We start from the raw sequence: 17,740 nt of genomic DNA, 5'->3' as shown, positions 1-17,740 counted from the left end.
CTCAACAATAACAAAATGAACAACCAGATTACAAACTGGGCAAAAGATCTGAACAGATAACTTCTCCAAAGAAGACCTACAGATGGCAAATAAGCATATGAAAAGATGTTCAACATCATATGTCATCAGGGAAATACAGATTAACGAACGAGATACCACTACACACCTATTAGAATGGCCAAAATCTGGAACACTGACAGCAAGAAATGCTGACACAGAGCAACAGGCACTTTCATTCATTGCTGGTGGGAATGCACAAACTGGAAGACAATTTGACGGTTTCTTAAAAAACTAAATATACTCTTACCATGCAATCCTGTAATCGTACTCATTGGCATTTGCCCAAAGAAGCTGAAAATGGATGTCCACACAAAAACCTATACACAAATGTTTGTAGCAGCTTTATTCATATTCAAGTTGCCAAAACTTGGAAACAACCAAGATATTCTTTGATTGGCAAGTGCATAAGCAAACTCTGGTACATCCAGACAATGGAATATTATTTAGCACTAAAAAGAAATAAGCTATCAAGCTAGAAAAAGACATGGAGAAACCATAAGTGAAAGAAACCAATCTACAAAGGCTACATACTATATGATTCCATTCTGGAAAAGGCAAAACTATGGAGAGAGTAAGAAACATCAGTGGTTGCTAGGAACTTGAGTGGGGGGCAGAGATGAACAGGTAGAGAACAGGGGAGTTTTAGAACAGTGAAACTATTCTGTATGATAATGGTGGGTATGTGACATTATACATTTGTCAAAACCCATGGAATGGACAACAGTGAACCCTAATGTAAACTATGGAATTCGGTTGATAATGATGTGTCAATATTGGTTCATCAGTTGTAATAAAGGTGCCATTCCAATGCTGATGTTGATAGTGGGGAGACTTTGGGGCAGGTGTGAAATACGGGAACTCTATTTTCCACCCAGTTTTGCTGTGAACCTAAAGCTGCTCTAAAAAAGTCTTATCAATTTTAAAAAGTAAAACTACATTTTAATAGAGCTGTATCAAAGAAGTCAAGGTTCATATTTTAACAGGTTAAAATTACAAAACTGTCTTAGGGTCTTCCTCTGCTTGATTTCTGTGGCTTCTCTGGGCATACTCAGACACAGAGTAGATGCTTACCTAGTGCTTGTTGGAAGAGCAAATTCCTCAATATGCTTTCTATGGCATAATTTCATGATTTGGAATTTTATCTTTGACAGTTTCTTCCTATTACAGTAACTCCTCATCCAGCTGCCTTTTTCTGACAATTAAATATATAAAATAATTATAATTTCCTGATGACTAAAGCATACCAGCTTAAAGTCCTCACAATGTGGCAGTTAGCATTCCCAGAGCAATCTTAGAGTCAGGCAGAAGCAGCACTGTCTTGTATGATCTAGGTCTCAGAGGTACCACACCATTATTCCCACCATAGTCTCTCCATTAAAAGTGAGTTTCCTATGGAAAACAATATGGAGTTTCCTCAAAAAATTAAAAATAGAACTACCTATGATCCAGCAGTTCCACTTCTGGGTATTTATCCGAAGAAAATGAAAACACTAACTCAGAAAGATATATGCATCCCCATGTTCATTGCAACATTTACAATAGCCAAAGTTTGGAAACAACCTAAGAGTCCATTGATGGATGAATGGGTAAAGAAAATGTGAGATATAAACACACACTGGAATATTATTCAGCCATTAAAAAAATGAAATCTTGCCGTTTGGGACATGGATGGACCTTGAGGATCACACTTATATGTGGAATCTTAAAAAAAAAAAAAAAAAGCTATAGCTACAGAAAACAATTTGGTTGTTGCCAGAGGCAGGGCCAGGTGGGGAGGTGGGTGAAATGGGTTAAGGGGGTCAAAAGGAACAAAGTAAGGTTCAGGTTATAAAATAAGTCATAGGGATGTAATATGAAAAAAAAAATTGGAACTATGTATGGTGACAATTAACTAGACATTGATCACTTCTGCAATACATACAATTGAATCATGTTGCACACCTGAAACTAACACAATGTTATATGTCAAATCTCAATCAAAAAAAAATCAAGGGCTTCCCTGGTGGCGCAGTGGTTGAGAGTCCGCCTGCCGATGCAGGGGACATGGGTTCGTGCCCTGGTCCGGGAAGATCCCACATGCCGCGGAGCGGCTGGGCCCGTGAGCCACGGCCGCTGAGCCTGCGCGTCTGGAGCCTGTGCTCCGCAATGGGAGAGGCCACAGCAGTGAGAGGCCCGCGTACCGCAAAAAAAAAAAAAAAAATCAAGACAGAAATTTTAAAAATTCCACCTTATACCTGGAAAAAAAGAAGCAAGTCTCTAAGTCTATCCCAAACTTAAGAGGAGGGGAATTAAGCTCCACCTTCTAAAACATCAAAGACTTTGTATGCATATTTTTATTTATTTATTTATTTATTTATTTTTGGCTGTGTTGGGTCTTCGTTTCTGTGCGTGGGCTTTCTCTAGTTGCGGCGAGCGGGGGCCACTCTTCATCGCGGTACGCAGGCCTCTCACTGTCGTGGCCTCTCTTGTTGCGGAGCACAAGCTCCAGACGCGCAGGCTCAGTAGTTGTGGCTCATGGGCCTAGTTGCTCCGCGGCATGTGGGATCTTCCCAGACCAGGGCTCGAACCCGTGTCCCCTGCATTGGCAGGCAGATTCTCAACCACTGCGCCACCAGGGAAGACCTGTATGCATATTTTTAAACTACTACACACGCCTGGACTTATATTTAGATTCCAAAAACCAAAGATAAAGAGACAATCTTGAAAGCAGCCAGAGAAAAAAGACATTATACAGAGGAAAAAAGCACACTTCTCACCAGAAACTCTGTAAGCTAGAAGACAGTAGAGTGACATCTTTGAAGTGCTAAAGGAAGAAACTGTCAACTCAGCATTCTAAACCCAATGAAAATGTTTCAAAAATAAAAATTAAGTACTTTTTCAGACAAATACAAGTTGAGAGAATTCATTTTCATCAGACATGCATTACAAGAAATATTACAGAAACTCCTTCAGGATGATGGAATGTGATATCAGAGAGAAACTTGGATCTACATAAAGAAATGTAGATCTCCATAAATGGTTAAAATGAAGACTTTTGTAGGCAAGTCCTGGCCTTGTTTGAACAATAATTCCTACTGCTTTTCACCTTCGCTTGAAAGGACCACACAGCTTTGGAGGCCCAAAGAGAAGGTTGTGCTGATGGGTTCCAAACTGGTAAAGGCATCTTTGATTGGGTAGGATCTCTTCTCTGTGACCCAGGGAACCTTTGGCATGGTCATTATAAAAGCTTCTCTAAGGACTTGAATTCCCTTTGAATGACGGCATCACTGAAATCTTACCCCTTCCAGGAAGTCTCATCAAAGAATTAAAAGATTCAGTAATGGCAGACCCCTAGAAGAAGCAGAAGCAATACAGGAAAACTTCCCCCCAAATCTATGATATCCATAGAGAAAAAAGAGAAAATAATATAGCCATGAAAGAAAAACAAGATCCTTCTTTTAAAAGTAATAACAGAGGGGCTTCCCTGGTGGAGCAGGGGTTAAGAATCTGCCTACCAGTGCAGGGGACATAGGTTCGAGCCCTGGTCCGGGAAGATCCCACATGCTGCGGAGTAACTAAGCCTGTGTGCCACAACTACTGAAGCCCGCGCACTCTAGAGCACTCGAGCCACAACTAGTGAGCCCACGTCCCTAGAGCCCATGCTCCACAAGAGAAGCCACCACAATGAGAAGCCTGTGCACCGCAACGAAGAGTAGCCCCCGCTCGCCACAACCAGAGAAAGCCTGCACGCAGCAACGAAGACCCAATGCAGCCAAAGATAAATAAATTAAGTAAATTTATATTAAAAAAAGTAATAACAGAAGAGAATAACTTTTAGAATTTTAAGATATGGTAGTTAATTTTTTTAATCCATAAAATAATTGGAAGATAAACTTGAGAAAATCTCCCAAGAAGTAAAACAAAAAGAAATGAAAAATGTGAGAGACCAGATAAAGTTAGAAAAATCAATTAAGAATGCCCAACATCCACCTAGTAGGGGTTTTTAAAAGAAAGAAGAGGTAACTCCCTGGGTTGTCCAGTGGTTAGGACTCCACGCTTTCACTGCTGAGGGCCCGGGTTCAATCCCTGGTCAGGGAGCTAAGATCCTGCAAGCCATGCAGCCAGAAAAAAAAAAAAAAAGGATTAAGTGAGGCAGAAAATATTATCAAATAATTAGTATAGAAGAAATTTTCCATCGCTAAAGGACATGAATTTTTCAGACTGAAAGGACCCACCAAATGCCCATTGGTTGAAAGCAGATTCCTACCCAGTCATATCATATTGAAATATCAAAACCCTCAGGATGTAAAGAAGATTCTAAAAGCTTCCAAAGGAAAACTAAAGTCATGTACAAAGAATAAGGAGTCATAATGATATCCCTCAAAAGCAACATAGGAAGCTGAAAGAAAATGGTGAAATTATGAGAGAAAATTATTTTCAACCTAGAAATACAAACCTAGCCAAATTATTAATCAAATGTAATGGCCCAATAAATGTGTTCAGATATGCATGGGTCTCAAAAGATATTCCTATCTTGCACCCATTCTCAGGTAGCTACTTGAGGATGTGCTCCTTTAAAACAAGGAAATAAACCAAGAAAAAGAAAGTCACAGAATTCAATAAATGGGGTATCTGGCCCAATAGATACGCAAAGGCATATCCCAGGACAATAGCTCTATAGAGCAACAGCTAGTCCAGATTCATGAAGGAGGACAGAAGGTATATTAGTATTTTCTGTGTAATAAGATCTCAAAACCTCGGGAGCTTACAACAATATTTTTCATGTTCGTGGGTCTGCATACGGGCTAGAGTTCAATCAATACAACTGCACTCAGCTGGACTTGCCTCTAGACTGAGGTTTCAGTTCAGGTCTTCTCCCCATGTTTTCTCGTTCTCCTTGAACCAACAGCTATCCAAGCCATGTCCTTTTCACGGTGGATTGCAGAGGCTCAAGAAGCAAGCCAGATTACACAAGCACATTGAAATCTCTTTTCCTCTCACGTCTGTTAAAATTCTTGAGCCAAAGCAGGTCACAGGGCCATGCTCAACATCAGTGGGACAGGAAAATATACTCCCCCTACTCTAGGGAGAGATACTGCAAAGTCACATGGCAAAAATCAGGGGTGTATAATTCTCTTAACTGGAAAGAAGTGAAGCACTGGGAACAATAATCCAATCTACCCCAGAAAGCTCCAGGAAAGATGTCTCCAGGAAAAAAAATATGGGACTGATAGAAGACTTGATATATCCGACTGTGTGGAAAAGACTATCTCCAAGAATTTTACAGTTCCTTAGGAGAGTGACAGTGATAGAGGCTTAGGAAACTAAGCAAATGAAAAATAGGTAATTATTACTTCTATGAAAATTCATACAAGGAAATTAAGGACTTCCCTGGTGGCACAGTGGTTAAGAATCCGCCTGGCAAGGCAGGGGACACGGGTGCGAGCCCTGGTCCGGGAAGATCCCACATGCCACGGAGCAACTAAGCCCGTGCGCCACAACTACTGAGCCTGCACTCTAGAGCCCATGAGCCACAACTACTGAGCCCACGCACCACAACTACTGAAGCCCGCTCGCCTAGAGCCCGTGTTCTGCAAAAGAGAAGCCACCACAATGAGAAGCCCGTGCACCGCAAAGAGGAATAGCCCCCACTCGATGCAACTAGAGAAAGCCCACGTGCAAAAACGAAGACCCGGGCTTCCCTGGTGGCGCAGTGGTTGAGAGTCCGCCTGCTGATGCAGGGGACGCGGGTTCGTGCCCCGGTCCGGGAAGATCCCACATGCCGCGGAGCGGCTGGGCCCGTAAGCCATGGCCGCTGAGCCTGCGCCTCCGGAGCCTGTGCTCTGCAGCGGGAGAGGCCACAGCAGTGAGAGGCCTGCGTACCACAAAAAAAAAAAAAAAAAAAAAGAAGACCCAACACAGCCAAAAAAAAAAAACTGGAATCTGAAAATCTGAAATCAAGATCCATTACAATCATTGTCAGCCAGGCAATGGTTGTGACATAGATGCAACTGCCATGTGCAAACATGATTGCTATTTCTATTGGCATGACTAGATAACTGCCACTCCTGGAGATTTCAGTCCACAAACCATTTAAGTGTCATTTGAGGAATGAATATAAGTCCAGGTTTTGTCTAAGACGTTTTCATTTATACTTTCTGGAAAAAACAAGGAAGTGCCAGTATCAAAACTCGCAGAATGAATATCAATGGTTTGGAAGAAAATTCTATTCATGATTGCAGATCAGATCCCTCTTTTTTAAAATGCTGTATCACCAATACTTTTGAAGTTTCAGAGTATGATATTGTGTTTAAATTAATTAAATGTGGGCATTGACATCTTTGAGGCAAAAAATGATTCAAAAAATGGGACTCTGAATATAAAGAAGTTTTAGAAATACTTAAGCCAACTTATTTGCTTATATTTTTCTTTTTCTTTTTCTTTCTTTTGAATTTTTTGGCCGCTCAGCACTGCATGCGGGATCTTAGCTCTCCAACCAGGGATCGAACCCGTGCCCCTTGCAGTGGAAGTGCGGAGTCTTAACCACTGGACAGCCAGGGAAGTCCCTTATATTTTTCTTTTTATTGCTTGCAAGCACCAAAGTATATAATAAATTATACATCTAAAGTATAAAGGATCTATTTCAATAAATATAAAAATGCTAAGGGATAAGAAAGCATTGTGGTTATTTTGGTTATTTTTTTCTTTTTTAGCGGTATACAGAAGTGTGGCTTACAATCAGTGATGTCTTAGATCAATGAAATGTGGAATATTGAGATAATAGAGACACGGCGGGGCCTTGGGTGGTGTGAGTTATAATTATTCATATTAGGATGCCAGGAGTCTAAAATCAGTCAATCAAGAAATCACAGGGTAAACATTATACTGGAAGAACACACTGCCTGAGATTAAATCCCAGCTCTGCCATTTGCTAACAATGTGACTTTATGTAATTACTTGATCCCTCTGTGACTCGATTTTTCTCATCTCTAAAATAGGAATAGAAATAGTGCCTACAATATAAGGTGATTGAGAGGATTAGACAATGCATGCAAAGCACTTAGGATAGAGCCTGACACATTGTAAATGTTACCTAAAATTATGATTTATCTAAATGTATGGAGATAAATACCAAAAGAAACAGCTAGAATGGTTTAGAGAGTAGGTTCTGGGTTCTGAGAATAAAAGTGGGGAGAGAAGAGGACTGATGTTTTTCATTATGTCTTGATTGTTTTTAAATTCTGTACTTTTAATTTGATTTAAAATTCTTCTTTTTTTATTTGTTTCTTTTTGATAAAATAATTATTTAAAATACACACGTAGGGACTTCCCTGGTGGTGCAGTGGTTAAGAATCTACCTGCCAGTGCAGGAGACACAGGTTCGAGTCCTGGTCCGGGAAGATCCCACATGCTGCAGAGCAACTAAGCCCGTGCAACACAACTACTGAGCCCGCGTGCCACAACTACTGAAGCCCGCGTGCCTAGAGCCCGTGCTCCACAACAAGAGAAGCCACCACATGAGAAGCCCACGCACCACAATGAAGAGTAGCCCCCGCTCGCCACAACTAGAGAAAGCCCACACACAGCAATGAAGACCTGACACAGCCAAAAATTAATTAATTAATTTAAAATAATAATAATAAAATACACATGTTAGTGGGTCATAGACCTAAATGTAAAATGCAAAACTATAAAACTCGTAGAAGATAACATAGGAGAAAACTGAGGTGATCTTTGGTTTAGCAATGGCTGTTTGTCTGTTTTTGGCCATGCTGCAGGGCTTGCGGGATCTTAGTTTTCTGACCAGGGATTGAACCTGGGCCCCGGCAGTGAAAGTGCCGAGTCCTAACCACTGGACCACCAGGGAACTCTCAAATAGCTCTTTAGATATAACACCAAAAGCAAGATCCATGAAAGAAGAAACAGATAAGTAGGACTTGATTAAAATTAGAAACTTCTGTTCTGCAAAAGACACTGTTAAGAGAATGGAAGAACAAGCCACAGCCTTGGAGAAAATATTTGCAAAACACATATCTGACTCGTATTCAACATACACAAAGAACCCTTAAAACTCAACAATAAAAAAAAAAACCACCTCATTTTAAAATAGGCAAAAGATCTGAACAGCACCTCACCAAAATGATATACAGATATCAAATAAGCACATGAAAAAATGTTCCACATAATATGTTATCAGAGAATTGCAAAGTAAAACGATGAGACACCACTACACACTTACTAGAATGACTAAAATCCCAAACACTGACAACACCAACTCACTAAGACATGCAGGGTACCTGATACTTCCTGCTATTTAGGTTTTATCAGCATTTTGTCATAATCATAGTGGACCAATGTGTTGTCTTATGGGATGCTAAGGTGATCAAAGTCCCTGTGGACTAAATTGTGGCCCAGAGGCAAAGTTAACTTGGTCCTGAAGCAAAATGGTGAAGATGTACTTCTGCCCTTGACAGGTTAAACAAAACTACTTTTGGCCTTCTTTGCTATTGAAATAAAGAAAAAACAGTCACAAGTTAATAACTTTATTATAGGTGGCAGAGGCTCTATTGTTTTGCTCTAGTAAAGAAACTATATCTGGAACAGCAGTACAATTGGAGTCATCACCTGTCTTAACCTTTCAATAATCCACTGTCATTCTCCAAGGCTCTTCTGACTTCATCATGAGCCAGAGAGGTGAGTCAAGTGGGTAAGTAACAGGAATCACCACCTCTGAATTTTCAGGTCTTTGATGGTTACCAAGTCTTGCATTTCCCCCCAATGATGTGTTATTATTTGTTGTTTATAATTTTGATAGGAAGGAAGCCCTAGGGCTTCCACTTAGCCCTTTCAACCATAATAGCTGTATTCCCTGTATTAGAGAGACATATTCTGCCAACTGCTTACTATCCCTAATCTATACACTCTGGAACTAGAGAAATCATGGGGAAAGGGGTTTAAGGACTAGATTGATGTTGAAGTAGATTAGAATCAAGTCAATTTATCACTTGACTCCACTCTGAATGGTGGACCACTGTGCCAACTACAGCCCCAATTAGCATTACAGCCAGTGTCAACAATCCCAGTATCACAGTTATTCTATTCATTTTCCAGGGCTGCCATAACAAAGTACCACAAACTGGGTGACTTAAAACAACAGAAGTTTATTCTCTTGCGGTTCTGGAGAACAGAAGTCCAAAGTCAAAGTGTTGCCACGGCTGGTTCCTTCTGAGGCTTCGAGGGGCATCTATTCCATGCCTCTCTCCTAGCTTCTGGTGGTTACCAGCAGACCTTGGCATTCCTCGCCTTGCAGTTGCATCACTCCAACCTCTGCCTCCATCCTCACATGGTGTTCTCTGTGTGTGTGTCCAAAATTCCCTCTTCTTATAAGGACATCAGTCATTGGATTAGGGCCCACACTAATTCCATATGACCTCATCTTAACTTGATTACATCTGTAAAGAACATATTTCCAAATAAGGTCACCTATTCCAAAGGTACCTGGGTGAGGACTTCAACATATCTTTTTGGGAGACATAATTCAACCCATAATTTACCCTGAGAAATGACTACAGGTCCCATCAGGGAAATCTACAAGGAATATATAGACAGATATTTATATACATCTTCCATAAGTGTACTTGCTTTCACTTCATTCAAGGTACTCGAAATCTGTGAACTAACCCAGGCCTGGAAATTGGGTTAAATATCATAACTATCTTGTCTTAAGTTCACCCTCTGTTCACCAGTTCCAGAGGACTTTGGTTTTACAAATTAGGATATTAGTGAACTACCCATATTCTTTAGTCCCATCTGTAGTGTCTTCCTCCAGCATCACTGGCCTGCAGAAACCAGTTGCTACAGCACTTTCCAAAGATGCCATCACCCTCTCACAAATGTATTTCTCAACACCTTGGTGAAGAGAATGTCATCTGGGCCCTCTCAGGGGGTGGAATTGGGTGTAGATGAATCACACTTATAAACCTAGAAGGAGAGGTTTATAAACCAACATTCTCATCTCCTTAAGTGTTTTAATTATTTCTTCTTCATTATACCAAAGGATTCTCAATTTCATTTAACTTCATCAGTGAATCCAGGTGTCAGTCAACCAACTGGAAAAAAAGGCAATTAAATCTATTATACACCCACCAGAATGGAAAATATTAAAAAGACTGACACTATTTGACTTTCAAGAGTATGTGGAACAACCAGAGTTCACATACATTATTGGTGAGAGTGTAAAATGGCACAACTACTTTAGGAAAACTCTGGCAGTTTCTTAGAAAACTAAATACACATCTACCCTATGACCCAAGAGAAATGAAAACATATAACCACAAAAAAAGTCTTGTACATAAATGTTCATAGCAGCATGATTGATAATAGTCTAAAACTAGAAATAACCCATATGTCCATCAAAAGAGAATGGCTAAGCAAACTGCGGTATTATATTAGTTTGTTATTGCTGTGTAACAAATAACCCCACAACTTAGCAGCTGAAAACAATGTTCATTTCAGCTCACAAGTTTGTATTTCAAAGTCTGGCACAGTTCTCATCTACTCAGAACGTGGCTGGACTATCATCTGCTCTGGATCTCAGGGTGTCAGTTGAGCTGCATTCCTTTCTGGGGGCTCTGAGGAAGAATCCACTCTTAGGTTTATTCAGGTTCTTAGCTGACTTCAGATCCTTGTGGCTGTAGGACTGAGGTCCTGTTTTCTTACTGGCTGTCAGCTGGAAATCACTTTCAACTCCTAGAGGTCACCCACATTCTTTGCAATGTGGCCTCTCCATCCAGCAATGAAGAATCATCCTCCTGTTGAGTGTCTCTCATGCTTCACATCTCTCTGACTTCACTGTTTAAGACCTCTTGAACCAAATGTAAACGGTTCATGTCATTAGGTTAGATCCACCCAGATAATCCCCCTTTCTAAAAGTCAAATGTGCGGGACTTCCCTGGTGGCGCTGTGGTTAAGAATCCGCCTGCCGAGTCAGGGGATGTGGGTTCAAGCCCTGGTCCGGGAAGTTCCCACATATCGCGGAGCAACAAAGCCCATGTGCCACAACTACCGAGCCTGCGCTCTAGAGCCTGTGAGCCACAACTACTGAGCCCACGTGCCACAACTACTGAAGCCCGTGCACCTAGAGCCTGTGCTCCGCAACAAGAGAAGCCACCACAATGAGAGGCCCGAGCACCACAATGAAGAGTAGCCCCTGCTCGCTGCAACTAGAGAAAGCCCGTGCCCAGCAACAAAGACCCAGTGCAGCCAAAAAATAATTTAGAAACAGAAAAAAAAATTTTTTTTTTAAAGTCAAATGTGCTATATAAGTGGTCCCCAACTTTTTGACACCAGGGACTAGTTTCATGGAAGACAATTTTTCCACGGACTGGAGGCAGGGAGGATGGTTTGGGGATGATTCAAGTGCATTGATTTATTATGGTTTCTGTGCAGTCAAACCTCTCTGCTAATAATAATCTGTATTTGCAGCCGCTCCCCAGCGCTGGCATCACCACCTCAGCTCCACCTCAGATCATCCAGCATTAGATTCTCACAAGGAGTGCACAACCTGGATCCCTCGCATGCACAGTTCACAGTAAGGTTCGCACTCCTATGAGAATCTAATGCCACCGCTGATCTGACAGAAGGCAGAGCTCAGGCAGTAATGCAAGTGATGGGGAGTGGCTGTAAATACAGATGAAGCTTCGCTCCCTCACCTGCCTCTCACCTCCTGCTGTGTGGCCCAGTTGCTAACAGGCCACAGACCGGTAGCAGTCCGTGGCCTGGGGGCTGGGGACCCCTGTGCTATATGATATAACCTAATCATGGGAGTGCTATCCCATCGTATTCACAGAATTGGGGATTGTACAGGCCATGTGCACCAGGAAGCAGGAATCTTGGGGGACATCTTAGAATTCTGCCTACACAGGTATATTCATTCAATGAAACACTACTCAGCAATAAAAAGTAGTGAACTATTGATACACACAACATGGATGAATCTCAAAAATATTATGCTGAGTAAAAAAGAAGGCTTACACAAAGAGTACTCAGAGGAATTCAAGAACAGGCAACATTAATCTGTAGTGGAAAAGAATCAGAAGAGTGGTTGCCTCTGAGGGAGCGGGCTTGGGATTGATTGGGAAGAGGCATGAAAGAACTTTCTGGGGTGATGGTAAGGGGTAGGGTTGCACAGATATATGCATGTGTCAAACTCATTGAATGGTACACTTAGATTTATTCATTTCACTATATGAAAATTTTACCTGAAAAATTAACAATAATTTTCTCTACTTAATGATATGCACACTGAAGTGTTAGGGGCCAAGTGTATGGATGTCTGCAACTTACTGTGAATGCATCAAAAATACAGTCTGAAAAATCTACATGCTCTGTGATTCTATTCTGGAAAAGGCAAAAATATAGAGACAGTATTGGAAAGGGGAGAGGGATTAATAGTTGAAACACAGGGGCAGTGAAACTATTCTGTATGACACTGTAATGGTGAATAAAGACATGTATTTGTCAAAAACTATAGAAACATATAACACAAAGAGTAAACCTTAATGTAAACTATGGACTTTAGTTAATAATAATATATAAATACTGGTTCATTAATAGTAACAGATACACAACACTAATGTAAGATGTTGATAATAGGAGAAACTAGGGTGGGGGAGGGGAGTATATGAGAACTTTCTCTATTATCTGCTCATTTTCTATGTTAATCCAAAATTGTCCTAAATACTAAAATCTATTAATTAAAAAAATAATCTGAAAAAAAATACAATGAATTGACAGAAAAATGCATAGATGGGTGGATATGTGATCAAGTGAACATAATAAGATGTTAGACTCTAAGAAAAAATAAACTCATCTCTTTTGTACAAAAAGGTGATTAGAACTCCCAGCTCTTAAAATCGGCACATGGAATCCAGGCTCTCTGGTAAGTGCACTCATATTGGTCATTTCATTCTAATTTTAAATTATGTTCCTCCTCCTTAGTCCTGAACCCTCAGAATCCATTCCCACATATATTTGCTAAATTTTATTGATATAAATTTGAAAAATCTTTTAATTCTTTTAGTGAGAAGGCCTTCTTGTGAATTTGAGCTCCTATTTGACCCTGATGCATGTTGGGGTCTGATTTTGATAATGAGTATGGAGACGATTAAGTCAGTGGGATGGGGCATGAGGAGACTTGGCTTCCTCTTGCCACATAATTCCCCATGGGAAGTCTACATATAGTCTTCACACCAGAGGGAAGCAACCCCATTGGACAGGGAGAGGGTGCTATAGTCTCTGGCTATTTTCAGTAGTAGGTTGGGGTTGTAAGAGAGATCACCAATTGCCTGCTGTGGTAGACAGCTTCTGACATGACTCCCAGAGATCCCTGCCTCCTGATGCTCATGCCCTGTGTAATCCCCTCTCCCTGGGTGTGAGCAGGAAGACATAGTAACTTGCTTCTAAGGAATAGAAATGGCAAAAGTGACAGAATGTCATTTCCAAGGATAGGTTATAAAAGGCTGACTTCAGTCTTGCTGGCATTCTCTCTGGCTCTTCCTACATGCTTGCCCTGATGGAGAGGCCCATAGGCCAAGGGAATGAGGGTAACCACTGGCAAACATCTGATAAGGACTGAGCCTTTCAGACTAACAGCCCTGGAGGAACTGAGTCCTGGCAACAACCATGTGAGTGAGCTTGGGGGAAATCATTCCTTAGTCAAGCCTTCATTTGAGACTGCAGAACTAGCACCTCGATTGCATCCTTGGGCGAGGCCCTTGAAGCAGAAGACTCAGGTTAGCCACACCCAGATTTCTTACCCACAGAAACTGTGACTTTATAAGTATGTGGTTTCTTTGGGGTTTTTTTGTTTTGCTTTGCGGTACGCGGGCCTCTCACTGTTGTGGCCTCTCCCGTTGCAGAGCACAGGCTCCGGACGCGCAAGCTCAGCGGCCATGGCTCACGAGCCTAGCCGCTCCGCGGCATGTGGGATCCTCCCGGACCCGGGCACGAACCCATGTCCCATGCATCGGCAGGCGGACTCTCAACCACTGCGCCACCAGGGAAGCCAAGTGTGTGTTGTTTTAAGCTAGTAAGTTTGGGGTAATTTGTTATGCAGCAATGGATAACTAATACACTTGCCTAATATCCATTCTCTCCTTATTCCTCAGCAACAGAGACTCTATTTTATTTGGGATACTAACATGCCCAGCTAAAATCATGCTGTTTCTAATCTCTCATTAAGTCTGATGTGACCATATGACTGAGTTCAGGCAGAAAAGAAGTAAGCAGAAGTGTTGCATGGAACTTCTGGAACGTTCCTTATAGGGAGATATCTCACTGAGAAATGTACCTTTTTTTTCCTTCTTCCTCATTCTTGCCATCTAGAATGTGGATGTGATGACTGGAATTCCTGCAGCCATCTTAGAACATGAAGTAACTTTGAGGTTAGAAATCATACTCTAGGAAACAGAAAGGAAGAAGGAATATGAGTCCCTGATGTGCACTCAGCAGCCATACCAACACTGGACTCCTTACCTCCAGACTTACTTTGAGTGAAGAAGAAATAATCTGTTATCTTGTTTACACTATTGTTATTTTGGATTTTCCCTTATGTGCACCCAAAATAACCCTAACTCGTAGAGGACTCAGGGCTCTCTTAGCCATGCACGTCCTCTCATTTATCACCAACCCATGTCCCTCTTCCAAACAATACTCAAACTCTCACACAGGAGCAATCTTTGAGTTTGATTTTTACATTTTTCAATCTCTTTAAGCTTTCCACACCTCCTCACAATCCTTGCATTCCTCATTCTCTTTATACTGATCTCTGACAGTCCCCCAAGTCTGTGCTCTCAATGGACACTTCATTCCAGGTGCCACTAGTAATAAACTGATGAGCTGTTTTGCCCCTGAATGCCACTCCATCTCTGGATTTCCACTAACTCTAGTCCCAACAAAGCCACACAACTATTCCCAGATTCCAACTAGTACCCTGAGAGTTTGATGCCCTCAGCCAATCTAGTACCGATTTCTTTATCAATCAGTCATTAGTTACAAGCAACAGAAACTAACTTCATCTTATTTAAGCAAAATAAAATTTTATGTTAAACATATTACATTTATAAAACATATCTCAGGGGATTGCTGAAATGACTGGAGGACCAAATACAGAGCCACACAACTAGAAACAATGCCCTAAATTAAGCTGCATTGTTGTCTCCATGAGGACAGCCCCATCACCACTGCCCCTTGCACAGCTGGCATGGTTGGCACTGAACCCTCAATGCTGCCCAAAACAAGCTATGTCGGGGCCCTGCTGCACCTAGAACTAGATCTTGCTGTAAAGCCATTTCCCCTGGAGAGAATTCTTATGGTCACTGAGTGCTCACTTCCTTAGCTACAGAGTCATTAGCTTAGGCTGTGATCAAGGTACATGCTTGGCTGAGAATAGGTCAGGTGTCTGCACTCTGGTTTTAAGGGAAGTTCAGAGAGTATCTGGCATCTATTAGGTAGGGAATTCCCCTAACATAGGAAGTGGTTTCAGATGCCAGATGTCAAAAAAAATGCCAACTTTTTCCTACTCTCAGGCCAGGGTGCCAAGAAGGACTGGGAGAATCACACTTCCCTAATTTCTCTAGGTCTTCCCAAATATTCCCATTATCACCTGTCAAACAGTCAATGTTTCCCAATCAATGCATTCACTCTAGAGTGTGGCAGAGAACTTGGCTATAACCAATCTGCAGATCACATGGCTATCCTCCTGCAGCAGCCTCAGATTGCTGGCCATGGGCAGAGGCTTCCTTACCAGAGTTACAAATTGTCATGCTGTTCCTCATCTGCTTGTCCCCTCTTAAACCCCTTCCCAAGGTTGCCAGATGTGAATTATTTTACCACTTTTCTACTTAATCCTCTGCAGTTACAACCACAGGGCAATGGGGAAAGTTGAGGTCAAGCTCTAAGAGACAACATGCAGTAGTTTTCCCAGTTACTTCATTATCACCTAACAAGGACATCTCATTTCCAGGCTCAGAATGGAGGGATTCTCACTGCATCCCACCCTATATCAACAAGGCCAGTTCTTTTTTAGGGTCTGCTGTTTGCATCACTGCATACCTTATACCTATTTTTTATTTGAATCTCTTTGTTTGGAAGTGACAGAAATCCAACTTGAAATAGATTAAACATAAAGAAGACTGTATTGGGTAACAAAATTCAATAAAGGGCTGAAGAACTAATTTGCAAAAAGAGTAAGGATGTCTCAGGAATAACTGGAGCTAGGCTCTTAAATTCTAACATAAGTCTCTATATCTTTTGCCTCAGCTTCTTATTTATTCTTTCTTCACTTCAACCACCTTCCTTCTCTTCATGTTGGGGAACATGGCTGCAAACATTTCCTGAGCTTTACATTTATAGTTTTCACCATTCAAAAGAGAATGACTGGTTTCTCAATTCAAATAAGAAAAAAATGATGAGAAAGGGTTTTATTGACCCATCTTCAAACAGGTACCCACACCTGGACCAGTTATGGCTGAGGGTAGGATTATGTAAGAACAATGGTTCCGTGGGTAGCCATGTTTGGAGGAGGATGTTTGGATGGAGGAGACAGTTCCCAAGAGAAAAGTTGTGCTGGGCTAACCACACTACAGATGTCCACGATGGTGGCCCTGAGTCAAGTCCTTTCTCATGCACAAAAGCTTGAATAAGCTTATCAATGTATGGCATGTTTGGTAGGATCAAACCCTTTTTTCCCCCTTCCCTTTTTTAAAAAAGAGCCATCTTGTGTCACCTTCTATGTACCATTCTCTTGCCCAGACAACTAAAATATTCTAAGGAGAGCCTCCCCATAAGTTAAGTGCCTATGTGCCCACCAGATCGGAAGATCCTTAAAGAAAGCAACCAGGATTAATTTATCGCCATGTGTCGACTGCCCCATGATTCCATCATAGATCAGACACTCAAGAAATAGTTGTAGAACTGAGTTAAGATCTCTTCTCACTCTTCAGCGATCTCTGAGAACTGAACATTTTAGATGTTTAGGATCCCTGGAAAGGCCTAATGCTAGAAGCTAAAAATAAAAGTGGAAATTAATAGAAGACCGGGTAACTTAAGGTAGTGGTGGGAAGAAAAAAAATAGTCAGTAAGGGTTGTCCCCATAACAGAGAGATGAACAAGAGACTACAGGTTATGATAGACAGGTTGGGAATATACAGTTAATATACTTGCCTCCAACCTTCCCTGGACCCAAAATTATAGCAGGAGAGAAGAGCCATTGGGAAGAACATTGCTGATGGAGTTGGTAGATATATGGGGGTGAAAGGAATTTTAAGGTCCTTAAGCAGGACCAGAAATGTGCTAACTTTTCACTGATAGATAAGCTCCATCCTTTATTAGAAGGTCGACATGGATGTCTAATCAAGCTTGGCTTCTAATCATAGTTGTACAGTGATGACACTGAGGACATTGCTTCAGAGAGTGAGAAGATGCATTTCAAAGGTAAGGAGGCGCCATCACTTTCTGTTCTCCCCCTAGAGAGAGAAGGACTGACAGGAGTGCACTGGGTTAGTAAATCAGCCTGGTGCCCACATTCTGAGCCCTGGAGATCCTTGCTCAGAGTTCTGAGGGAGGCTAAGATCTGTGGCTGCTCTAGAAGTAGCCTGGGAATTCTCCAAGTGACCACAGGCAGGGAGAGTTCTCCAAGGCA

The 17,740-nt window shown here is 41.5% G+C and overlaps 2 protein-coding genes across 3 annotated transcripts in view; both read left to right on the top strand.

Moving 5' to 3' along the window:
• Nucleotides 1–8,025, top strand: part of CLPB (caseinolytic mitochondrial matrix peptidase chaperone subunit B) — a 164,687-nt gene extending 156,662 nt beyond the window's left edge. Inside the window, exon 18 of the mRNA XM_049713879.1 lies at nucleotides 6,508–8,025. Coding sequence (XP_049569836.1) covers nucleotides 6,508–6,582 — 75 coding nt within the window. The 3' untranslated portion in view covers nucleotides 6,583–8,025. The remainder of the gene's footprint in view (nucleotides 1–6,507) is intronic.
• A 4,971-nt stretch (nucleotides 8,026–12,996) lies between these two features.
• PHOX2A (paired like homeobox 2A) overlaps nucleotides 12,997–17,740 on the top strand; it is a 14,091-nt gene continuing 9,347 nt past the window's right edge. The window contains exons 1-3 of one of the 2 annotated variants that reach the window (XM_049713892.1): nucleotides 12,997–13,832; nucleotides 13,959–14,128; nucleotides 17,475–17,532. The gene's annotated coding sequence lies outside the window, so the exon portion shown is untranslated. The other variant, XM_049713894.1, reaches the window with a different exon arrangement.

This window comes from Orcinus orca, chromosome 8 (genome assembly GCF_937001465.1).
Source record: "Orcinus orca chromosome 8, mOrcOrc1.1, whole genome shotgun sequence".
In the NCBI taxonomy this organism is placed as follows: Eukaryota; Metazoa; Chordata; class Mammalia; order Artiodactyla; family Delphinidae; genus Orcinus; species Orcinus orca.
The sequence above is the reverse complement of the archived record's forward strand: the minus strand, read 5'-3'. Positions and strand labels throughout refer to the sequence as shown.